At 42.1% G+C, this 25,025-nt stretch overlaps 3 protein-coding genes across 5 annotated transcripts; all 3 read right to left on the reverse strand.

The window, feature by feature from the left end:
* Nucleotides 1-93: 93 nt before the first annotated feature.
* On the reverse strand, nucleotides 94-10,671 carry LOC135486964 (uncharacterized). 2 transcript variants are annotated; one of them, XM_064770176.1, is made up of 11 exons: nucleotides 10,565-10,671; nucleotides 9,974-10,196; nucleotides 9,185-9,283; nucleotides 8,605-8,666; nucleotides 7,995-8,137; nucleotides 7,400-7,596; nucleotides 3,670-3,884; nucleotides 2,995-3,181; nucleotides 2,672-2,818; nucleotides 2,025-2,153; nucleotides 94-1,686 (listed from the first exon to the last, which is right to left on the reverse strand). In XM_064770176.1, the coding sequence occupies exons 2-11, from the start codon at nucleotides 10,188-10,190 to the stop codon at nucleotides 1,475-1,477; spliced, it is 1,608 nt and encodes a 535-aa protein (XP_064626246.1). In that variant the 5' UTR covers nucleotides 10,191-10,196; nucleotides 10,565-10,671; the 3' UTR covers nucleotides 94-1,474. The 2 variants fall into 2 exon arrangements, with proteins under 2 accessions (XP_064626246.1, XP_064626247.1); XM_064770177.1 differs by having other exon boundaries at nucleotides 1,474-1,686; nucleotides 2,685-2,818.
* Nucleotides 3,892-7,376, reverse strand: LOC135486965 (uncharacterized). Of its 2 annotated transcripts, XM_064770179.1 has the most exons (3): nucleotides 6,591-7,376; nucleotides 5,465-6,159; nucleotides 3,892-4,848 (listed from the first exon to the last, which is right to left on the reverse strand). In XM_064770179.1, the coding sequence occupies exons 2-3, from the start codon at nucleotides 6,096-6,098 to the stop codon at nucleotides 4,568-4,570; spliced, it is 915 nt and encodes a 304-aa protein (XP_064626249.1). In that variant the 5' UTR covers nucleotides 6,099-6,159; nucleotides 6,591-7,376; the 3' UTR covers nucleotides 3,892-4,567. The 2 variants fall into 2 exon arrangements, with proteins under 2 accessions (XP_064626249.1, XP_064626248.1); XM_064770178.1 differs by having other exon boundaries at nucleotides 5,465-7,376.
* A 1,572-nt stretch (nucleotides 10,672-12,243) lies between the features above and the next one.
* Nucleotides 12,244-23,838, reverse strand: LOC135486967 (uncharacterized). Its single transcript, XM_064770182.1, has 21 exons — nucleotides 23,736-23,838; nucleotides 23,333-23,403; nucleotides 22,619-22,834; nucleotides 21,844-21,977; nucleotides 21,433-21,550; nucleotides 20,805-20,956; nucleotides 20,386-20,520; nucleotides 19,826-19,934; nucleotides 19,046-19,224; nucleotides 18,630-18,728; nucleotides 18,208-18,285; nucleotides 17,856-17,979; nucleotides 17,417-17,596; nucleotides 16,642-16,857; nucleotides 16,148-16,266; nucleotides 15,634-15,700; nucleotides 14,691-14,945; nucleotides 13,969-14,223; nucleotides 13,496-13,741; nucleotides 13,111-13,197; nucleotides 12,244-12,914 (listed from the first exon to the last, which is right to left on the reverse strand). Exons 1-21 carry the CDS (start codon nucleotides 23,756-23,758, stop codon nucleotides 12,754-12,756), a joined length of 3,024 nt encoding a protein of 1,007 aa, XP_064626252.1. The 5' UTR covers nucleotides 23,759-23,838; the 3' UTR covers nucleotides 12,244-12,753.
* Nucleotides 23,839-25,025: the final 1,187 nt, after the last annotated feature.

A 25,025-nucleotide genomic window follows, 5' to 3' on the forward strand; every position in this document is an offset into this window, starting at 1 on the left:
TCATTCAATGCGTCTTTGCATCTCAAATTCAATTTTAATTTTTGAACGAACGGGGCAAGCGTCAAAACAGGAAGAATCTGACAACCATTCTTATCACTAAGCTCATCTTTATTAATCACATTTCCGTTCAATCTCGCGAGAACGAATTGAGTTCCTTTTCCAATATTCTAATGACGCCATATCCATTTAATCTCCTTGTATTGTGCGCATCTTCAATCACATTCACAAACAATATATAAAAACTTCAAACCCAAATTACAAGCAGCATATACCTGATTAAAAGCGTAAAAGATATTGGTGTGCGAAGAAGCTTTGTTGAGATGGTAACCGCCTATTTCATAAAACGAAATGGATGAAAGGAGACATGACATGTTACGCATGAATTGAATGTGTAATTACAATAATGAGATAAATCGTGTTGATTCTGCTTTCCGTTCGTTCGTTATCTGACATGCATCGTGTTCAAAAGAACCTTTTTATCTTTATCTTTCCCCTTTGACTTGGTTGAGAGAAGAATTGCTATTACAAATGATAGAAAAAACGTGAGGGTGGAGACCGGGCTGCAGCTCCATCGCGGTGACTCTGGATTTGCTTCTTATCGGCCGTGTTGCAACTGATTAGGTTACCTCACCCGATTAAGTGCCCAAATGAAATATGTGACTCAGAATCAACCGATAGATTAGCAAGCATGCTTGCTATGAGTGATTTCTATACATCGACAGACACCAATGTATTGGAAAGATCAAAATATAAAATACATAAAAAATGGAAAGATTCACAATCTTGATTGTTATTTGTGCATTTTATCATAAGGGCCTTGCATAATCCAGGACAACATTTGACACGTCCTTCCTGGGCCCCGTTGCTTAATAAATTACAGTAGCCACTGCAGGTAAGGCAATGCTCTTGTAAAACCTTGTCTGTCAGCGGTTCCTATAATGAAACTCAGGACCATGTGTGTTGTCGTATCCCTTTTGCCGTCACAATTCTACCAACATTAATGTCGAGGGTTGGGTTAGCTGCCAGGTTGACTTTGGGTCACCTGTACGGTTGGGTGACTTATCGGACAAGACTCCTAACACGTAACTACACTGGTATCAAAGACGTTCAGTTCTCAGTTCGACTTGAGACTGACATATAAAGAAATCACTGGCGATGATCTTGATCACAAATACCACTACCGCTGGATAGTTTGCAGTACAAGAGTTACTCCTAGAAATAATGTCCTCCTCGACCACCGACAATTCAGAAGGTTAAATTAGGAGAGTGCACCATATAAAGTCACTTTCTTTGAAAACCCAGCTAGCTTTCTCCTTCGTCATCGTAGTCTGATCTTGCACTGTCGCCGCCACCCCTTTGCTCTTGTCTTCTCCTTGCTGAGCAACTCTTCTCCGAGTCCAGTGTTCCAGCAGGTTAGGGGCCGTTGGGAGAAAGATAAAAATGTATGCCAGTTCATATCTTGATCACAGTATTTTTAGCTTTCTCCTCCCTCGTCTTGTGGCCGAACTTGCTGTATCGTCACCTCCATCCCCCTTGCTCTTTCCTGCTCCTTGTTGAGTAACTCCCGCCTCAGTCCAGTGTACCAGTGGGATAGGGGGAGAAAGATCACTAAAAGCACGACGACCATCAGACCAAACAACACGTAAAACAGATACTCGAAGTATTTTTCATTGAGTTGTTCACCAACTGAAAATAAGATTGGTTCGTCAAATCTTTGGTGAAATATACTTTGGTCAACGAGAGAAGTTTACTTGATATATCGATTTTCTTCCTCTGAAAGTGAACTACCGGTCACAAGACCGACCCCGAGGTTTTTGGCGAAATGTCAGCTTCTCCCGAGCGGTGTTTGGTGCGACAGCCAATACCTACAGTGGGGTATGGATTTCTTATCTGAAACACCCAAAGCTTGATTTATTTCTGGCATAATCAACCGAGAATCTGCTTTCAACACATTTCATAGCAGCCCAAGAGGTTATGGTTGTCTCACCAAAAACCTCTGTGGGAAAACAAGGCACCAACCTCACCTTGAATGGTCCCAAGAGGAATGAATGCCAGAAAGATAATGAAGCCAAAGAGCGAGCCCACGGCGAAGAAGAGACCGGTTGTGAAACTCGCCAAGCCAGCCATGCTCTCGCGGTAACAGAATTCGAAACCTGAAAGAAACCAAGGAAGATTTGTTGTCAAAATGTGACACCAGGACCTGGTTGTTCAGAACAAGTTAAAGGTAACTTGACGTCCTCCCTAATCTGGTGTTACCTCCTTCAGTTACATGTAAGCACAGTCAACTTAACGCTAAGTTACGTTTAACGCAAGTGAATGACTAAATCGTTTCGAACAACTGGGCTTAGGACTTATGCATGTCGATGCATCTCCCAAGAGAAGCGTTTGGCCGCATAGGGTTTTTGTCATGGAGGGGGGTTGATAGTGCGCCTGAGAGAGTCACTCCCCTCCCCACCCCTCTACAGACCGTTTTTCTCCTCCAAGAAGGGATGAGCGATGGTAAGACGCCAATCGGGAGTACTGGTCTCGTGACTACGTCTTCGGCCGGAGGAATAGAACCATCGCAATCTACTCATGTTGCTCAATAATTGGCCAGGTCATTTTTGCTTTCCCTTACAAAGCCACCAGCTAAATTGAGCCTTGGTTGTTCGCTTGTAATGGCAATAATTACCAGGTATGAATACCAAGAGGTCAGCCATCCCCATAAGGGTGAACTGAGGCATCTGCCAAAAGACATTCACATCCCAACCAGTGCGTATTGCAGACTCTATGATGCCAGCACAAAGGACCGAGAGAGCAGCGAAGATTGTTCCCGAACCTGAAAAGCAAAGAACATAGCCAAACGGAGTATTATTGGGATGGCAGGCCAGACCCAGACAAATGCGACAGACCAATTAACTCATATATATGTATTCATCAGCATTCACAGAGCTCCTCTTGACACCACCAGTGACATTCTCAATATTTTAGGAGGAATGAATATGAACTACGTACCCATTTGCATAAGCTCTGTGAATTTGTACTTTCGCCTCTCCCTAGACCAGTACTTTCTGGATACAAACTCGGTGAGGGGCACACCAACCAGGACCACACAAGGGGCAAAGGCATTCATCAGCTGTTTCGGGAGAATCTCCATATCGTGCCGTAAACTCTTTCCTTGCATGATGTAGGTGGAAGTCATCTGATAATCAAGTCAACGTTGAAAGAGAAATAGCATTAGGACGTACGTGTATGTATTTGCTCTTGCAGATTTAGGCCTAACGATTCCCATCATAGCTGGTTCAAATAGATACATGTGTTACGCAGTAAGTGTAAAAACCTTTATCGATATACATGCAAGTGTCTCATGTAATTATCATCAGATGCTGTCTAGTTACACAATACTACTACGATATCGCGCTCAACGAATTATAAAACGTCAACACACTACAATGGACTCGTCTATATCATAATATATGTAGGTCGAGGTCAGGTGTGCGCTGAAATGACGGCTATACTACTGACATCTTAGAGTGTCTCTATGGGCACCTATTATAACGACAGCTGTGAAGCGCTTTGGTATTGACCCTGGTACGTCGAAAACGCTATTATAGCATGCATGTTAGCCGCCATTATTATTATCATTGCATATTGTTATCACTAGTATCATTATACATGTACAATGATTACCTGGAAATACAAAGTCTCGAAAACTCCAATTGAGGCAAAGATACCCAGCATAAAGCAGATCTTCTTGAACACTATCCTGGTGATTGCCTTTTCTTCTTTGGTGACTGTTTCCGCTGATTCAGTCCAGCTCGTGTCATCATCCCAAGGTTGGCGTTTCTTGAAGCAGGACAGAGACGATCGGACGACCTCCCACAAGTATTTGATTGAGGCCGTTCCTGAAGATGAAGTGCAGTGTTTGTACTATCCATGCAGTGTGATGGAGTTGCCATGTACATGTACATATGCGTGTACGTTTATGATTGGTTTTAGAGATCATATTTCTCCTCTCTACCGGGGTTGTACCTTTAGTTAGAAGACTCAAGATGAATCAACATCCCCTCAAAAATTCAGTTCACTCTTTGCAGAATATGCAACAAAAAATGCGGGTACGTGTACGTCACTGCCAAGAAAATTGCTTCTCTGTGGCGGACCTAACTGAACCAGAGCTCGTCACAGGTAAAACAAATTTGCTCAGCCAACGGGCTGCGGGCCAGTCCGGCCTCTCATTGCTTTGACCAACGCTCTCCAGCCGTACTCTCTCATCTCGAAACTGAAGATCAAGCACTTCTCTTTCATATCCACCAACGTCCAGCACTAGTCTTTCATACCAACGTCCAGCACTAGTCTTTCATATCAGCCAACGACCAACGTGTAGACAAACGGATAGTCCCTATCCTTATACATGTACTAGAAGCAGGCTTTTTCCGACTTCAGGAAAATGTTAGAGAAACCGTTAAGAAGTCGGCAAAAGCCTCCCACTAGTGAAACAGGCATTCACACAAATCAACAGACACACTCCAAAGCTGCAGACACACTTAACGATAATTTCTCATTCCAATGCATACATACTTCAAGGACCTTATGATATCCATGGCGGAGATGAGAAAATCTTCGTGAAATAAACTTCAATTTCTTTCAGTTGATCTTTGGTAGAACCTTTAACTGAGATACGCATTGCTTGTCTTCGATTAAGTTTTATTATTGTGCAAAAGTGGCCAGTGACGTTCTTTGCCACGCTAAAGGAGCGGCAGATTTGGAAAACGAAACACAAATTCGAGCATTCTAGTGCGCTTTTCACCACGACTGGATCCAGCATTTGTCCAACTGGCAACCTCATTGTTTCCTTTTTGAAAATTCTCCCTAAACGGTATAAAACAGAACGTTGACATATAGATGATCGATGATAACATTTTCATGGAAATAGGGTGTATCAAAACGTAACCATCAACTCGCAACCCCCTCTTACGCATGAACTGATGACCTTAAAATAAAGAGAATCGCCTGCTGCGTAATACGATACCCCAGTAGGCCCCTAATTGGAAAATTAGATCTAGGAACAAACAAGCTTTAAAGAAACCGCACAGTAGTTTTTGCACAGCGGCCTAGAAGGACGTGAATCTTATAGCGTATCTCCTTCTCGGACAATGTGATGTCGGACTTTTGTTGGATAAGTTAGGAAAAGTTAGAGAAACCTATAAGAAGTCGGAAAAAGCCTCCTGCTTGTGATACTCTTTTGTCACAATCGATAGTGGCACCAGGTCGACTTTTAAATCGTCACCGGTGTAGAAGGAATGGACGTCCTAGGAATGCAGGACCCCATACAATAGCTGTGTATTGTCAACGACTGTGGTTAATGGTTTGGTTAGGGTTAGCTACATAATCTTCAACAAAGGAACTCGGCGACTCTATCCACTTTAACAAAAGGACCGGACTTAGATTCCGGGGGGACTTGCATTTCTTTTACACCGGCACTCACCATCTACCCACGACTTAAATTCTTGCACTTCAGCTTCGGAAAGGCTATCGTTTATAAAAAGAAACTTTGACAGGTGATATTTGCACAGAAATCCCTGTATTCCAAAGAAAAAGTACCAACGAGACCTCTCTGGAAGCTTGACACTTAAGGCCTCCTTCGGTCGGTCATCAATTTGAATCGTAAACACCCCCTGACTTGCTTCGTAACTGAATACGACTCTAAACCACGTATTTAATTCAAGACGATGACTTAGATCTTTTTTCCGCCCTTCGTAAAGATCAAGGGTTGCGTTTGCGTGACTACCTATACCCCGCAACGTAGCCGCTAGTATCATTAGGAAGGTGCCAAATGCGCGGATCTGGATGATGCACACAGAAAATGAACTTGGTGATGATGCCGCTCTGCTCACGAACATCCACAAGATTGCAGTAAATCGTCTTATTAATAAACTGACTGGATAGTGGACGGTCGATGTTTGTGTGCGGCCGTAGCGTTCAATTGCGCTGTCCTCAGGACCAAACGGCCCAGGTTGCAGACTTCTATCATCTATTCTTTTCCAATGACATGCATGTCCGAATATGTTTTCATGAAAATCAAACTTGTCAAAAGGCCAGTAAATGATATCGCGGGCCATTATCTCAGTCTCCTGGACTCAGCTCCTCGACCTGTGCTTGGTGGACAACGGTAGACTTGTTCTGTGAATTTCACGGGAAAAAAGTGTCCATTGCCCGTTTCTTTTTATTTAGGTGGGGAATACAACTTGTCCAGTGACGCGGACCAGTTCCATCTCCGCCGAATTAAGATGCACTTGCAAGTCAATGGACTCTTCTTTCCTTTAGTTCTCTCGGCAGATGCACTCACTCTAACCGCTGAATGAGGCTGCATGACATTTAGAAAGTCTTAACATGTAATTTCACAAGAAGACACATGGCTCAGTTCTGTTTGTTGGAACTACCGTTCGGATCGATTTTCTTGTCAATCGTTGCCGAGCACTGCGCAGAAACTTCGAAGCGGACGGTACTGGCGTAATGCTGCCGGTAATGACCGACTGACAAGTCCAGACCAGCCTGAACGAAGTGGCGTGGTAGCAACTTGAGATTCGGTCCCATGAAGTATCTTGGTTTACCAAGACAACGACTTCGTCGAGTATATACATCCATCCTGGTTGGTAGTCTGTAAGCCGTGAGACGACGATGCCGAACTCGGAGAGAGTTGTGTATGGCACTGGCAAGAATCGGCGGGGTTTTAAAGGAAACCGTTATCATTACATTACTTAATTATCTCGAGTTACTTTGTACCCATGCAGCCCGATGTCGTATGCAGTGACCATAAATACATGTATAATACATTTAACGTTATCATATTATCCTTAATATCTGCGGTTGCTTTCTGCTTTTTCATTTCGCTTTCCGATAATTTCAACAAAGGACCAATTCATCGATTTTTCGATTCTACCGAAGAGGTATTGTTAGTTACTATTAATTTGCAAAAGGCGCTCAACACCCAGTAATTGTGTACTTTCAATGAAGAACATAATGTATGTATACATTCAGATTGGTCGAGAAATAAACCGTACAGAGTGGAAAATGTCCGATTTCAATGCACTACGTCAATATGCATAAATGCATACAAAAAAATTAGATCGTCACCGTTGCTACTAAAATGGAAAGATCCTCTTTGGTTTTGAAGTGAGGAAAGGACTCTTTAAAATAACTAACGCTCAGTTACAAGTCTCAGTGCTGAGTGCTTGTTAAGGCGAAGAAAACGTCCTTGGAAAAGATTTTTAAGGCGAAGTGCCATTTTCCTAGCTGTGCTTATGCATTATTTACAACTCGCACTTCCACTGCAAATTTAAAAGCGAATTACAGTCGTCTGACGACATTTGATTCAACTGAAGTGAAGAACGTTTTCACAACATTTTAAATACCGATTTACCTGTCGAAGGTGGAGACACATGATGTGACACCGTGTACTTCCCTTTGCCAAGTATAAATACCGCCACAGATAGCCCGACAGTCACCACCTGAACGATGGCCTGGATCAGAAGGCCATCTGTTATGCCGACATTCAGGACAAAAAAAGCTAGCGGGCAGTAGGCACAGAACTTGCCGATGTTGAAGAACCATATCGACCTGAAAAAGGACAATTGACATTTGATAATAAAGCAGGCTTAACGCTTGACTGTACAGAGTTTTTTTTGTGTATTTGCAATTGATAGACGAAATTATTGACTTGCAAATACGAAAGGGAGCAAGAGAACTCCACTGCATTTGGCAACGCAGCCCGCGACTTACAATTACAATGAAAGGATACTGTGTATTGATACTAGTATTAGGTGCTTCCCTTTCCTGTGCTGACGGCCATGATGTCCTGGCCGCTCATTCGTCGCCGAGCACGCCAGTCGGGTATCCGCCAGACGCACCAATAGATTCGTTTTTCATTGGGTCGACTTCACAAGCAGGGGCGTTATAGTGATGATTTGACCTACAGGTCGCAGCGTTGAACAACTAACATGCTATTCCAAACTTACCATCGGAAGTAGGATGTAATATGGAAGCTTTTACTCTGGTCAACTTGCTGTGCCCCGAATGGGATGATGTTGGTTTTGATAAAACCCCGGCTGACTGCAACCAATATTAAGCTACAGATGTAAACTATCCGCATTGGAAGGACCTAGAAACGAGAGAACATACTACATGTATACTCAATCTCACGAGAAAATGCCACTCGATCTTTGCGATTTCTCATACAGAAATATAACAGTTGGAAAAACAATTCATCCGAAACTTCATAGCCAGAGTCCTTCTACAAAGTTTAAGCCACATATAAGCTTATAAGCAAAATTCTGTCAGACTAGGTGCTCAGGATGCAATGCCATATTTCTTGTAGTACAATCTTTAGCGTACATGTAGGTAAAGTGGGCCAGATTTTGGCATAAACTCTGAATTTCCATTACGCGAAACTTCTTCAAGGACTGAAGATGTTACTCAAGACTTTAAGAGGTTACCAACCAGGTGTCAGTGTATGCATCAGTAGACTGCTATAGAGTCACAGCCTTATTTCGTAAAAAGAGCATGAACTTCAGTTTCGGACGATGCGACGTAAAAGCACTGTTTTTGTGAAGAATACTTTATACATACATCTATTGGTGTAGTTTTCGACACATTCAGCAAAACGACCAGTATCAATGATAACACTGTTCCTGAAACCAGAGTAAGACATGCTTTCCTGAACGATTTAAAAGATTTGCATACATGTATACATGTGTATAATTGAAATCTCTACACCCATTTCAGTGCTTTTTTCAAAATTCTAACTTTTGTGGAAACGGGTTATTTTGGCCCTTTTTGGGACAATCGCGCTTGGCATCCACCCTAGCCAGGTGTGGGACCCCATTATGTAACTATCATTGGTTGATGCTTGCCCCCTACACTTGAAGTGATTTGAAAAACCTTATCCAGGCGTCTTTTTGAGTTTTGCCTCCCTACTAATAATATGCTGCAATGACCCTATTTTTACCAACACGTTTTGCCAAGTCATTCATGTTGGATTGCAACCTGATATGCTATGCATATAGCTTATTATAAAATGCATAGCTTCGGAGTCGGTTCATAAGAACAAATCGAGGCATCTTTCTAAGATTTCCATAAGAATCCAGATAATCTTTCAGTAGGAGAAATACACTTCAAGAATAATATGAATTTGGTGCGGGTTGCTTACCGAGAAGATAGAGAGCTATACCGTAGAATATCGTTTTGTACCGCCCCAGCTGGATGTCGCCTACTGTTCCTCCAACCGATGGCATTACATATACGCACGCTGCAATAGAATACTCGTATTACTCTAGTTTCGTCGATCTAAGACCGCTTCAATAATCCCTATTAAATTGACACCCTAGGCCAAGCAGAAAGATTACATCTTGACCATCGGACTCTCTACGCTGAATGGCATCGAACGTCCCGTGCACATCTAAGGGGTTAAATTGAGTATTCAGAAACAGCCTTCGATCGGTAGTTATACTTTAATGATTCTAGAGCTAAAACAGCACTGATATCCCTGTCAGTTGACGCAGGTAAACTGAATCAGAATGGTAGCCGACAAGCCCTCGATGCGTCAGCGCGAACGCCTGTCTCATTGATTGACATTGAGAATAGAATGGCAAATACCATAGGCGGTGGCGTTGCCGTTTCGTAGGGGATGGCAAAAACTACACGAAGTCTCGTGACTGAGCCAACGTTGAAATCATCACAATTATCTGACTTCCTAGACGAAATGGTTTTAAGTCAAACATAGGCCGTAAGGAGACCCGGATTTTACTGGCAGCAGTCATTCAATGGCATTTCCCTTGCGACATCGGATGCATCAGCATTTTAAGACAAGTAGGATAGGGTACGTACTCTGTTTTCGAGCTATATCAAGTTTCCTGAAGTAGGGGATTCATTTTAAAGGTTAAACGTGCTTTACCAATTGTGTTCTTACATGTATAACGTGATGAATAAAGACACTTACCAGAAAAGGCTAAACTGGTCCCGACAGCAGCTGTGTTGGAGAACTTCAGGTGTGTCTTAGCTATGGCCATGAGGCTTGAAGACATGGCATAAAACGCCACACCATGCAGTGCCTGGACGATGAATATACAACCCAAGGACCAGCGACGCCGAGAGCGTTCTAGAGGAGTGGTACGGTCCGGGACGAGGCCGATGTCAGTGCTCATTGAATCCGACATCGTGGCCTAAAAGAAACGGAATCGACAGGGTATGAGGGGAGGCCTCGGTTTTGGCCTACAGGCAAGCTCCAACCTCACAGTTTTTGGTAAGACAACCAATACCAACAGTTAGGCTTTTGGCAGGTGCATCTAGTTGTAATTGAATCGAGTTGCGATCAGATGCTCTGTAAAAGTTCATCGGTCGAGAAATTCTTTTCCGGGAGATCATAACATCAGTTTCGTTCTCGAATAACCGAAAGGATGTGCAATACCAACTGTTATCGAGTCGACATTGACCGGAATTGTCTGAGAAAAACGAGAGAGGAAACATAAACAATGGGTTAACGGTCCAGATGTCATAAGGACGTGCCTGCAAAGTACAGTCGATAACCTACCTCCTTCAATCACAGTCCGACCAGGATTTGTCTCACGATTCCATTTCGACCACCGAGCAATACTGACAGTGTTGCATTAGACCATTTCTTCCGGGTTGATAGGGGTCATGACATACTTTGACGTTTATATCACAGATTATCAGATCATACGCATGTCAATCGGGGACCATCTCAATATTAGATCGGTATTACTCCTGGGTAATCAGACGACTTCGTTTGCTCCCAGTCAAGTTCAAGATACTCCCACTCTCATATACAAGACACTCAGTGTACTTTCGCCTGCTTTATAGTGTTTTTCATATCGTTCTGGCCAAAGGTACTCAGTTGATCTCAGGAATATGACAAGATCACATTTACCAAACGATAGTGGTGTTAGATCACATTTACCAAACGATAGTGGTGTTGTCCAACACATAATCATTCTTGGGGAAGGCCGAACCTCTGCCCTCTACAGTGTCAACTAAAGCCGGTTAACTATGCTGACGGCTGCCCAGGGCTGTTTGATGCCAGATCTATCTGAAAAAAACTTTACCCGAGTGATATGATCAAGCTACAGAAGGGGTATCCCTGGAGCCGTACGGTGATTGTTCCGCGCCTCAAATGCATGCATGCATGCATGCAAGACATTGGATTTCCAGGCATTCTGCAGTGCTCCAATCCCCTGCATCCAACCGCAGGGCGGAGTCTTTCGCACTGTTTAGGGCCAAGGCATGCAATCAACTTCCTGCACCAATCGCAGAGCGGAGTCTGTCGCGCTATTTAGGGCCAAGTCATGAAATCAACACCCTGCACCAATCGCAGAGCGGAGTCTGTCGCGCTATTTAGGGCCAAGTCATGAAATCAACTCCCTGCACCAATCGCAGAGCGGATGGATTTGGTTGCGTCGTTAGGGGCCAAGGCTTAAACTCATATTTTCAGACTGAGAGTCGATCGAAGTTGTTTTACCAAGTTCAGGCACTACATAGATCTGCTATTGATTGATTGATTGCCAATGCCTTTGAGAGATCAGTCATATCAGTCTGCATCAGTTGTCGCGGCGTTGTGGTCCCAAACTAACTTGTACTGGATACGGCCTGTCAAGGTCACAAGCCTAGGTCATCGTGGATTCGACAACATGCTATCTGGTTTGCTCTATGAGTCCTTTCAGTCACCGCTTTGATACCACGAAGAGCAAATTGGTGATATGAAGAAATAGATGCCTTTACTGAAAACCTCATGTGCAATAACGCATAGGCCTTCCGGTAGAAAACTGAAGGAAAAGCATTCAAAAGTCTTCGTTCATATCACCTTTGAGATTCTTCCTGAATCTTGTTTTCAAGTGCCTCTCAGGTGGGTTTCATGCAATGAGAAATTGTCAAAATACTGTCTTTATGAGATATCCCAAGAAAGGAAAGTCCTCGGAAAGGGGAGACAATTTGCTAAAATTGGTGAAATTTGGTGATTATTGCGTTATTTTGCTCCTTACCTAGAAGTTGAAATAAGTCAGGTCCAACCCACTAGACAGTCTACTTTCTTTAAACAAAGCCCGCTCATCATAGGCCTACATTCCAATATGTTCTGCAGTCTTATCAAAGGGCAATCGGGGGGGGGGAAATCTTGATAACATCGACCCCCATGAAGCAGCTTTCATAAAAATCTTCTAAACCGCAACATTCAAAGAGTCAATCATCAGACACTGCTAAATCAATCACAGTATATTCTGCAGTACCCAAGCACAGAATAAATTGTTCAAATATTGTAACACAATCTGTCCAATAACTTTTATTTAGTTTTAGTTGGACAGCATGGACACTGAAGACTCACTATCTCCTCAATTTCTCAACCCGTTTTTGTTCCAATCCTCTGATTATATAGTGTTTTTCATATCGTTCTGGCCAAAGGTGCATGTACTGTACATGCTGAACTCAGGAATGTGACCAGATCACATTTACCAAAAGATAATGGTGTTGCACAAGACTGAATTGTCCTTAGGGTAAGCCTAAACAAAGCTCTTTCACGGTGCAACTTAAGCCGGTCAACTGTGACACCATCTGCCAGGGCTGTGTAGCATTACTATTTGTGATCACATCTTCACAGTTTAGTGCATGGGTCAGTTACCTTTGGCCAGATCTATCTGAAAAACAGTTTACTTGTTCATGTGTTACAAATCCTCTCAGGTTATAAATTGCGATATACATGTACACGTCAGTCTATGTGCTTGAGGACATCTCAAGCCTCGAATGAGGGAGATTTGCTGTTTCCTCTGCATTCCCCTTCATGGATATTCTCGCCCGGCTGATGGCCCAGAACACGACCGCTCCGAATATGGCTCCAAGAATCACCATGCCGATGCCCAGAGATGCCATTTGAGCTGCAATAAAAGCGTGTAAAGTGTTTTCACATCGTTCTGCATGGCAAAAGGTACTTAGTTGAACTCAGGAATGTGACCAGATCACATTTACCGAAAGATAATGGTGTTGCACAACGCAAGACTATCCTAGGCTGGGGTATTTCTTTAACACCCTAACTAAGTATCTTAGTTTTCTACTTTACCCGAAAAGCCCTACCTGAATTGAATTGTCCACTTGAGCTTTTCTCATTTGTCTGTCTATCATAAGTTGCTGTAGAAGTGGAATCATTGGTTGACAACCTCTCTGTAAAGGAAGAAAAGATGAAAGAACACAACACATAAGGCCAACGCCTTTCGCTCCTGGTTTGAAATTTGAATTGTAGATTTTTGAGGGTCGTGCTGCTGTACTCTCATCGTGGCCAAGGCCACACCTGAGAAGGGGATCCTGCGTGTCGGACTAGTCTTGGACAGTCCATTCACCACTCGGCACTCACATTATTGACTCGCACTATGACCAGTCAAAGAAGAATACTAGAATACATGCTTGAACTCAAGAGAGTTAATGTTGCATGATAGATTTTGCAAGGCTGCAGTTTACTTACTTGTATAATGTTGACAGTCTCCGGTTAAAGTAGCCTTCCCCTGGTACGTGTATCCTGGCACAGGAAGGAAGCATTTTGGAGGTTGTTCATTTGGACAGTACTCCAGGTCCGTGCATCTATCATCCCCAAATGCCTCGACGCAGCGCTCTATACATCCTTCAACGCTGATGTCACCAAAAAGCATGCCGTCGGTAAGTGACGTAATACGATTTTTTCCTACTTGGATAAAGTCATCGAAATATTTCTCTGAAATGAGATGATCAAAATAGACCAACTGTATATTTCAGGCAAGAGAACTACCTGCCGGACTCCATGTGGATAGACTGTTGTCAAGAATAGGTTACCTAATGCAATTCCTACTCGTAGATCACAGGAATTGCGAAGCCCCCTTAATTTGACAAATGTTAAATCTATGCAATACAAAAGAGCAGTTACGAACAGTATGTCTCTAATGTTGCTCAGAATTTACTTACTCGAAAAGAATTGACAATCATGACTTTGCCCGTAGCCTGGGTCAGTCGTTCCCGGTTTTCTGCTATCACTGATAAAACAAGTGGGTGCCTCTAGGTCGTTGGTCAGGCAGTAGTAGAACGATCTGCAGTCGATCTTGTCCGACTTTGAACATTCCAAGGCACAGTCCTTCACGCTGGTCTTGCATGAGGAGTAGGTCTTGTCTATGGTCAGGCCGGTGAAACCAGCGTACCTGTTGAAGTCTTCTACGTAGTGTCCTGAGAAGAGATAAATTGGGATGGGATCTAACATTTTTGACGAATCGCGCACACGGAGATCGTGAAGAAGAGGCTGATGATGGCGAGGGCTAAGATGACGAGGGCGATGATAATGTTGATGATAATGATAATGATGTTGATAAAAATGGCAATGATGATGCTGATGGTGATGATGATCAGTAACAAATGAAGCAGTGTGAATACATGAGATGTTGAGTTTGATCGTTTTTCAGGGCTAGTCGCCATATTTGTTGACAGAGGGTGAACGTGGGTAGAGCTGTATGTGTACATTTCCATGTACATCTGTGTACATCATTTCCATGTACATCTCTGTACATGTATTCCATGTACATCTATTTCTACCACAGTCAATATGGCGCCCAGTTGTAATGGAAGTGAAAACGACGAATGGAGTTAATTTTTTTTGAATGTAACTAAGTCATGAACTCTGCGATGCTAGTACTCACTTGCGTAAATATCACAGCCGGTAGCATCAGTAACAACAGTTTTGTCAACATCAGGATGGGCAGACGATACGAGGCATTTGTCCACTACGTCTGCCGCAAAGTGGCAATAACTGAATGAGGCACATTGGAAAGTCTTCTCGAGGATGCACAGCTCGGCACACTCGTCCAACGAGGTCTTGATTGCAAACGCCTTGGCATCGCTTGGGAGCAATTTCGTGTTCTTATCCGACCGTTCGAAACGCGACATCGCGTCATCTGGATAATAATAAAGCATTAAAATGATTTATATGGGTTGTTGTCATAATATGTGACCCGCTCTACCAAAACTAGGCGCTTGTCGCATCTGAACTTGACAGGTTGATACGGACTTGTTGTTCATTTCCCTATTGTAGACCTTTTGTGAAATGTGACCAAATCAGTTTGTAATAGATTTCACAAAAGGTCTACAATAGGGAAATGAACAACAAGTCCGTATCAACCTGTCAAGTTCAGATGCGACAAGCGCCTAGTTTTGGTAGAGCGAGTCACATATCTATGGTTATACAGAACGTTTTTAGCTGATTTAAGGATGACACTTCAGGTATTATTATAATATACCAGTTGAAGCTAACGTATCAAGTATACTATTCCGAGTAAAGCTGGATCAGTACACTCGGAGAGTTTTTGACTCATCATTAGGATCGTCAACTGAATATTGCCATTATCAACCGTCATGCTAGTGCACAACCGAAACGAAGCCATTCACCGCATGCATGTGCTATATTCAATGCGACTGACAGCAAAACTCCGAAGCGAAATTAGTCATACATGTACGCTTCATTCATATTCGTTGTTGACGAACAGATTTCTGATATAATACATCACGTGTCAGGCATCGTTCACTGCTAAGGCATTTATGATAAGGTGTCGGGGAGAGATGTTTGATAAGTTTTTGCGCTTTTACCTGATTCGAATCCATCTTTGTCTGTGACGGTGTTGTCCTTTATTGACTTCGCGATAAATGTACTGTACTGAAAAAAAGGTTCGTCAGTAAAAAAAACCCCGTTTCACTGGCATCAAAATGTCTTTAATATCAGCCAATGGATGATACTTATAAAGATGAATACTAGTACATGCTTTTACTGAAGACCTGAATGTAAGTTACATTCCACAAGTCCTTCTGTACAAAACTGAAGTAAAAGCGTTGCTATTTGTCCTTATTCAATACCATATCACCCGCTGTGTATAACTAAAGAAATGTTGGTGCTCAATAATAACATACAGTATCGCTGTACTAGTATATCGTGTCAGATGTCAGACTAAAATGATGCAATGCATATTCTAAGCAATTCAAAGATCTAGATAAAGTAGTCTAAGCTTGAATTCTCAGTTTCTAAAATAAATGAAAGACCCAGTACCACATAACATTTTGAACTAAGAAAAAATAACACTAGTCAAAGATTCATTACTTTACTTACACCTTGTCCATCACTATGCATGAGTAGAACCTTCATTGATCCTTCGTAAACACTGCTCCGAAGTTCCTGCCATGCCCCAATGAGAGTCTGCTCTTGAACAGGGCTACCGTTTACAATGCCTAAAGAGTAAAACCATCAAATGATACCTTTATGTTCATTTCTTTAAAATTTTGAAATAGGCAGTTTTAGAAGATATCGAAGAATAAATATTAACATAAATGTAGCTATAGTGTGGAGGGCGAAACATTAGGGCCGTGACGTCACGTGAAGAACCTCTTTTCAGTCTACCAGTCTCTTAGTCGTGACGTCACGTGAAGAACCTCTTTTCAGTCTACCAGTCTCTTAGTCGTGACGTCACGTGAAGAACCTCTTTTCAGTCTACCAGTCTCTTAGTCGTGACGTCACGTGAAGAACCTCTTTTCAGTCTACCAGTCTCTTAGTCGTGACGTCACGTGAAGAACCTCTTTTCAGTCTACCAGTCTCTTAGCACTTACGTGAATAATGTTTACACTGTGTACTATCCATCAAATCTCTCGTTCCTCCATGTTTTTGAAACAGCAAGCACGTATCATCACAAAAGTCGAAACCATTACAGACGATATCTGATGCTTCGAGGCAATACTCCATGCAGTCGTCAACATTGTAAACTTGAGGATGCACGGAGTCCACTTTGTTTACGTTCTGCTTTGCCACGCCTTTGCTGAACTGCGCTGGAAAAACGTTGGAAGATGGTGTATTTATATGACTTTGATTCGGAATTTTACAGTTTTTGATGGCAATAATACCAGCAAAAGCATCGCAACAATATGTTATTTTCTTCTATCGTCACCCTCATAAAATAATTGCCTGAGTCCTTTTTTCCCAAATTGATATTTTCGCCTAAATCAGCTCTTTATCATAAGAGTCACCTGTGGTAAAAGTGCTTAACTCAATGTCTCATCTCCTAGGGAGGCAGGCAATCATCTGTAAAAACGATGTTCAACTGGAAAATCAGAGCAGGGTTTTATGCTACAACAGTTTATAGTTCAGACGAGCAGTTCATTACCATAGCCCTATACCATGATTGTCAGCATGGTCGGTGTTCTACCTAGCTTATGTACCCGGTTGTTCACTGTTGGTGTTAGGTTTGACTTAGTGTTAGTCTTGATATAGGAGATAACGCCAAGTTACAAGTTTGACTCAAAGCTAGTGTAAAACCCTGTTGTGAACAACCGGGTCCAGGGCTCTGGCAATTTCTTGGCCTCTTATTAAAACAAAAACACGACCAACCTTCTCTCGGTGCCTTGCCTAAGAGAGTAAAACTGGCATAGATGGAATTAGTATCCAAAAAGTAGTCGACATCCATGTTTTGTATCCTGAGTGGGCTAACCACAGATGACATCGCCACAGCCTGGCGGACTAAATCCATGAACGCTGGAAGGTTGTCTTCTACAGTGCCAATGTACGGCCCTGAAACACACAAAAACCTATAGATTAGAATTTCTAACTTTCGGATTAGAATTTGACCCATTTTCATGAGAAACGACGAATTTTAGGCATTCTTGATTTCGATTCTTAATGGACTTAGACATTTCATACTGATGTACTTCAGAAATGAATCAGGACTCGCCGCTGAGGCCAAAACGAACCCAAGATGCATTTTACATATAAACCAGTGCTGCACTACAATCGAGTTGTTTGTGTAAACCATAACGTTCAAGCTACCTACCGGGAAATTCCACAGAAACGTGTTTCTTTTCGTTTACGGAGTAGCAGCTTGCGACCTCGAACACGCCGATCATGACGTCATTTGTGCTGAAGTCGTAGAAATGATACTCTGCCGCGAAGCCATTCTGAAAAAAGCAAAACTTTAAAAACTCATTTCTCAAAAGTTTGTTTGTGGTTTTTGCCAAAGGATAAGTGATCGAGTTTCACTTTGTTCGCACGCGGCCAGTGTGGCTTATAAAATCAGAAAGCAACACCAACAACATAGCAACATAACCAATGGCTTCCACAACCGTTTCCTAACCCAGCACACAGCACAGACGCACGCGCGCACACACAAGCTATACGACTCCTACCTCATTTGTTATTTTCAACAAGACGGGGACTTCTTTACTTGGCTTCGCTCCCACGTTATTATTCATAAACCAGTTGCTCTGAAAAAAAGATAATTTGAAGGCGAGCATGATTTATCATCGTTTGATACTTTGCTCATTTGCTCATTTGATACGATGACTTAAGGATACCCTTATTTTTGAATGGAGGGGAGGGGGTTGAGTTGACGTTTTTAAACATTTGAAAGATTTCTTTAGCAAGGCTTCTGTTTTCTCCAAAGGGGATGTCACTTGCACACATTCCCCTGGTTACGGTGCCTACAAATGGATGTGAATGGAGGAACTTTCCCTGATTCTTAATTCTTGTTACTGCCTTGAATACATAGTAGCTGAGTTTGTTTTAGGCAATTTTTAGTCAGTAGCCCAATTCTAAGGCTTCAACTTACAGATGAAAAATAGTATTCAAATCTGCTCGAGCCGTTTCCTGCGGGTTTATATTCAAATTCAGCGATGAACACGTGACATATTATCCCACGTAGAACACTCTGTAAATGAAAGAGGACATATTATTGATATACTTTAAACTCGCGTATGGTGCCTCGCAATGAATCAAATCACAATCACGACGACTCCCTGTACTCACAAGTAGGCTTAGTTTGATGACGAATCACTGAAAGCGATTATCTGTTTCGTGGTATTCTCCAAGTTACTGAGGTCTCACTAGTCAGTAGGTACGAGGTCCTCTCCTGCTCCTAATACTATTTACTTTACGTCATGATCTTAGTTTCCATGTACAGATGATACTGATTTTCGAGGCCTTCTTCTGTGAGTTTGGGACCAAGTCACTACTCTCTAGGCTCACCTTCCCAATGTAATTGTAGTCCAGTGTCAAATAGAAAAGCTGCATGGGGTCCTTCATTGTTATGACGAGGGCGTTATCTGCATCGACTTGGCTGGGGTCGAAAGTGTTGTCCGCGGATGAACTGCTGATACTGCTGATGGTACACTTATCTTGGACTTTATCGATGGAGTAACTCACACCTGTGCGGGAGAACTATAAGCATTGAGGCAAATAGCGTATCTCAAAGTGTACCTTCTTTGTACATGTACTTTCATCGCACACTAACAATCATTTTCAAAAGGAAATTGTAGCTAACCGTCGACTTGGACACCGTCACTCCCAGTATTAAACAAGATAAGCCATTTGAACGGCATGCAGCAGGAGAAGGAAACCTGAGACCAAGGTTGAATTCTGGGCATTCAGATCCGTGCGGATGTTAATCTTTCTGTCGTATGTACATGTATATACGAGCAACATTTGAAAGAAATCCGGCCTGGCCAACAGGGTCTACTATCTTAAAGCCAATCCCGCCACTCGCACCTAAGTCTCAATTCCCATTGTTCTACTTCCTTATCGAGAAGGGTTATCAGGGCCAATCTATGATAACATCGACCTCCACGAAACAGCTCGCATGGGTTGTCAATAGGCCTAAACCGAGTTGGGCAAAAACCGTAATGAGAGTGCTGTCTCACTTTTTAACAGATATTGTGCACGATATCATCCATCAGTTTTCAGCCGGATCGACACAGCAGCTGTTGTGGTTGTACTTTATATTTGTTCACAAGGTTTCCTGTCACATACCCGTGTTAAAGTCATGGATCTCGGTAATGGGATTGTTGTTCTCCGTCACTCCTTTCTCATACGTCCGATAATCAAGCCTGATCAACTGCTTGCTGTAGTCGTACCAGGCCTGAGAAGAGAAAAATACACTCTTAAAAATAAGAACAAAGTTTTGAGCATTTTAAAAGCCATTTAAGACTTTTCAACCAACATTCACCAGGGATATGAAAGCATCTTTGTTTTCCTTTATTTGTTTACTGGAAGGGCTCTTGGGTTCCTTCTTTGTCTTGGCTAACGCTAAAAACCCCATATTCAAAAAATTACGTTATGTGTTAAGCCATAAACGTGAAAAGGCTAGTGGTATGACCTAATTCATGTTTTCATCCCAGTTATAGAAACACACCGAGTAGCGCGGTAGTAAGAGGACATGCCTCTCGATCAAGAGGTGGTTTCGAATCCCCCTCGCAGCTAAGCATTAAAGCATTTAATTCAAATAAAGTTAAAAATACGATGCGTTTTTTGGCAATCCGATATCCGTCATCCTGGCCCGTGTCGCCCTCAGAGACCACTAAAATACTAACGTCTTTGTACTCGACAACTTTGATTGGAAAATCCAACGAGATGAGAGTGATCTCCATTCGATAGGAGAATTGTTCCGGGAGGTGAGGGATCTTCTTCGTGTTTATTTCTCCTTTACAGTATACATTGTCGGGGATCTACAAAAACGTCAGAAGAGTGTAAATACATCTACTCTAGGTTCACCGATCAGTTTATGAATATTCAAGTGAAGCCTCAATATTGATAGCATATCGTTCGATGTCATTCAACATAATGTTAGTAAATGCATATTGCTAATGCTGGCTCATATAAAGAAAACATGAAAACAAGCACAGAAAAGCAATTTGCCTTAACTGAGGTTAGAGCCACAGATCTGTGGTTCGAATCCCAGTCAGGGTCTTCAAAATGTCTAATGGGGATATAAATATTGTGCCCAACTTACTTGGAAGACCTTCTGACTCAAAACCAATGGCCTGAACGACATGAAATCGTAATAGGTCTCAAAAGACTTCGTCGCGTTACCCACGTCCCGTAGCCCCTTTGCGACAATTCGCAACAAGACGGGGCCTTTCGTCACCGGATGGGTCCAGTTGGCTGAAAAATCCCGTTACAGTTAAGTCCAAATATTTTTTAACTTGTTTTTTTTCTACTCAAAATGAAGAAACATCATCAGCCCCCCAAAAATTTGGCTTTGTCAATTTCCCTCAAGGATGAAAAATTTTCTAAGTCCAAATGTTTGTTTCACTTGATCGAGTGGTGGTGTGGTCGTGTTACTGGGGTTCCACTGTATCTTCAATTCATATTTTGTTCCACTGATTTCACTCACGGAAAGAATGTGATGAAAGTGCATCGTGCCCAATCGACTGGCAGTACTGGAGTCGGGAATAAACTCTCGGTAACAATGGACTCGCCCGATCCTTTGTGACTGGCAAAATTGAGGGGTGTCGTCTAAGGAGCGTAATACATCGCTCCAAAGGTCGTTACGTCAAAGATTCGGGCGCGTCTATTGTTATCGGAAATTTATTCCCCACTCTAGTCCGGTCAATCGATTAGGGAACGTGTTATCTCACCTGAGAAGTAGTAATCAACCGTAAAGTTGGAGTTGTGTTCTGGAGAGTAGACGCAGCTTCTCCATTGTTCGGCGTGGATACCTCGGATATAAACTGGTGAGGTGTGGTTGATGTAAGCCTGTTTAGATATGATATCACACATATGATAATACTGTTGAGAGCCTGGCCTAGCTCAAAATTAGATTGTCAGGTACTGAAGTTACTAGATATTAGTCAGCGTGACATCGAAACACTGCCTATACTCACGCACATGATCTTCTATGGAAGGAAAAACGGGACACTTAGAGAGAACATGGACTCCTGATGCCATTACTTCAGCGGCAGTGATTATTACAGGTGAGAAATGTACACGAATGGCGTTTGACTTAAGTTATTTCGTTTTTATTCAAATAGTTTGCTATAAATTCTTACCCTACTGAAGCCGCGCCCGAATTTAAGACCCCCAGCTACCGAAGTCAGGTACCCAATACCATCCATGGGTATGTCTGTATATATGAATTTCATGTCATTATCCGTAATGTTGAAAGTGTCACAGTCCCAACCACCTGAAAAGAGATTAGATATCAATTGAGGTCTTAAAGTCAATATTTTAATAAGTTATGAAAATTATATGACTTACGAAGTGTTGTTGAATTTACAATCCTTCTTTGATACGCACAGTAGTTTGCTTGGAGCTGAGCCTAGGCCTTTTGGTTATTCAATATGTTACATCTTCTTTTTGACCTCATGTGGCCTGGTATGTCTGCCCAAGACCCCAATTCAATTCTTATAACAATAACGCCTTATATTATCCAACTTCTAGTGAAACCGATATTGCAATTATATACTTTTTTGTATATTACACTGGCCAATTTGTTTTGTTCAGGCACTCTTGCCGTCTCTCTCTCTTCGTGTCTATTATAGGTGTACCGGGTCACTGGTTGCAAGTTTAATTTCTTCCCGATTTCTTCCCATTTTTGCTCCGTGATTTCTAGTCTGAATTTCTGACAAAGGATATTTTTAGGATGTGTCATGTTCATGCAAAATAAATGTTAACCATGCCGTGTATTATCTTTAACCGAGTGAATATATATGTTGTTGAAAAAAGCTGATGTCAAGAAAATTATGTCATCCTCGTCGGTTTTTTGACAGTCGCGTGCACATAATGGGCAGCAACTGGTTTGTCCTCCAAGGAAAGTAACCTCACCTTTGATGACATAGATCTGCTTCTCCTTGTAGTTGAAGATCGCCTGGACCCCCACTCCCCAACCTGTCTTAGTCGGAGCGAAGTAGCTTATCATTTCTTGCTGCATATTCCCATTGAAATAAGCTTCAACCTCTATCGTTTTGTCCTCTTCTTTGAGGTTGATTTCCATGTTGGTTTGGAAACTCTGATAGTCGGAGATCGGTGGGAAGGGGTGCGCTGAAAACGCAATAATAGGCAAGTATCTTAGGCGGGGTACGGCTATGCCTCCGAAAGCTTAAGAGGCTATCAATTAAATGGAGGGCAAAGGCACGAGCTACAGCTGGTTCATTTGTTTAGTTGAGTTGAGCTGGGTCTGGGTAGACATTGTGATAAGTCTTTCTCGTGCGAGTGTGACAGAGCCATGTACTTCGATAATGTAGATACGTACATACGTGTAAATGTACACCTACTGTCGACTTCGTTAACCCAATCCGATCCACCCAGCTCCCTTTGAATTGTTCCATGCCTGTTAAGACCGATTCACATCGTTTTCTTCATCCATTATATTCATCGTCTGCCTTTATAAAGGCGCTCACATTAAGCACTACGTCTTACGAAGTATGGGCCCATTGCGAAAACAACCAATGACGTCAATATGCAAATAAGTATGCCAGCTAAATTGCATTGTGGGTCGAGGGGTCATGAGTGCCTAATTTGAAAAAAAAGACAACTCACAGCCATCGTCTGTAAGAGTCGAGCAGTATTCTCCCGCGACAAGATATGAGACCATATAAATTGGAATGAGTCTGAAAGAAGGCATTTATAATGTAAATTACTCATTTTAGGAAAAATGGTTACAACACAATGTATCTCCTACACTGTTGAGAACGAATGGCGTTATAATAACATCGCTTGAGGTTTGACTTGATAGCTCAAAGAGGCAGTTTTCACTCTCCGGGTCTTTGAAGTTCTGCACTTACCAAATGCAGTGAAGTTTATTTCTAGATAGGTGCAAAAGCGTTATTGTCTTTGATATCAATTTGCACTAGGAAACAAAGCAAATTCAAAATCGAGTTCAAATACGTTGGGAGTCTAAGGTCAAGATGTCATTGTTCCGGTCCGAACTCGAATATCCTACCTTGCTAAGCCGAGAACCGCCATCCCAGTTTTGCGTCCTTGGTATTGTTTCACCAATGGATGGACGTTTGCTCGTACGTGTATTTGGAATGCCAAACGTAGCTCGTTTGCCAAAATGTGGGTGATTTTTATAGGCCATGGTTTAAAATCAATAGAATTCAAGTGTGAGATCATGCATTAAGGACAGTTCATCAAACGGTGTTGATACTGGGACAGGGCATTGTGGGTCATATGATAAGATTAATCTTGTCTTTAAATTTGATTGGTAAACTCTCTTATAAGTCTTTGCAACTGTAACGAAATTTGATAATCTGCAAAGTGACACTTAGTTGTGACACTTAATTGTGATCCTTGGTTTTTGCCGAATATAGTGCCATGGTAGGCGATTCGCTGACTGTACCAAATTCTCACGGACATTTTGTGAACAACGGAGATTATAAAATAGAGACAATTCTTTTAGAGTTTTCAATCATGGTACGTTCTCGAGCAAATATACCAGTCAAATGAAGCCAATGTCTCAAGTGATAGCCTTCCTATAGCTTACACCTGTAGCAAAATAAACTGCTATAGTCACGCTGGATTTCCTTCAAGGAAATTTGATTTGAAAGAAGCTTTGACTCGGTTAATCCACAGTTTTGTCTTATCGCTACTCAACTTCAAGCTTTGTTTGTTTTGTTTGCTTTGTGACATTGTGGATTTGTTGTTTCTTACTTAATTCTAAGGAATATCGAATATTGAACTGCTGACACTATAGGATGTGTGTCCACACGTAAGGTAAGATTTCTGTTTTGCCGTATATTTCGGAGGTTGGACTCTGTCGGCTCATGAATGTATAATTTCTATCATAGTTTCTTTTGTCGAATGTTGGGCTATTAAAGTTATATCCATTCCTACAATCATTTTGTTATGCCTCTGCAAACAAGGCCCAACACGATGTTGGCCAACCATTGTTGGGTCATGTTTGCTAGTAAATGTATAGACCGGGCTTTAGTTTTATAACGGTATGTTTACAAGCGGAATTCCTCGCTTAATTCTTTCGGTAGGTAGCAATATCAACAATTATGTTTTTTTTACTCCGGGTCATGACTGATAGGAATTATATTTCTATCAATCATACGTAAATTGCAGGTACTACCATCTCGTTGATGTGGGTGGGTGGTATACCTTTTCCTAAGAGCTCTCTGGCTCCATAATTTGACACGAAGAGCCATCCTTTCTCAATAGGATATCCATGACGGCGATCCGTTTTCACAAGGTAATACAGTCAAAAGTTTATTGCACGAGGAAATGG

This window comes from Lineus longissimus, chromosome 4, assembly GCF_910592395.1.
Source record: "Lineus longissimus chromosome 4, tnLinLong1.2, whole genome shotgun sequence".
NCBI classification, from domain to species: Eukaryota; Metazoa; Nemertea; class Pilidiophora; order Heteronemertea; family Lineidae; genus Lineus; species Lineus longissimus.

What these genes read in the sequence shown, in the direction of transcription:
- LOC135486965 (XM_064770179.1), bottom strand. Translation starts at nt 6,098, where the DNA reads ATGGCCCGCGATATCATTTACTGGCCTTTTGACAAGTTTGATTTTCAT. An exon ending in ATTTAAGTCGTGGGTAGATG is followed by an intron (nt 4,849 to 5,464) that starts GTGAGTGCCGGT and finishes TATACCGTTTAG; the next exon opens with GGAGAATTTTCAAAAAGGAA.
- LOC135486964 (XM_064770176.1), bottom strand. Translation starts at nt 10,190, where the DNA reads ATGTCGGATTCAATGAGCACTGACATCGGCCTCGTCCCGGACCGTACC. An exon ending in ATTACATCCTACTTCCGATG is followed by an intron (nt 7,597 to 7,994) that starts GTAAGTTTGGAA and finishes GTCCTTTTTCAG; the next exon opens with GTCGATATGGTTCTTCAACA. An exon ending in CACAGAGCTTATGCAAATGG is followed by an intron (nt 2,819 to 2,994) that starts GTACGTAGTTCA and finishes TTTGCTTTTCAG; the next exon opens with GTTCGGGAACAATCTTCGCT.
- LOC135486967 (XM_064770182.1), bottom strand. Translation starts at nt 23,758, where the DNA reads ATGGCGGTTCTCGGCTTAGCAAG. An exon ending in TGTTGAAAATAACAAATGAG is followed by an intron (nt 17,980 to 18,207) that starts GTAGGAGTCGTA and finishes TGCTTTTTTCAG; the next exon opens with AATGGCTTCGCGGCAGAGTA. An exon ending in CGTTTCTGTGGAATTTCCCG is followed by an intron (nt 17,597 to 17,855) that starts GTAGGTAGCTTG and finishes TGTGTGTTTCAG; the next exon opens with GGCCGTACATTGGCACTGTA.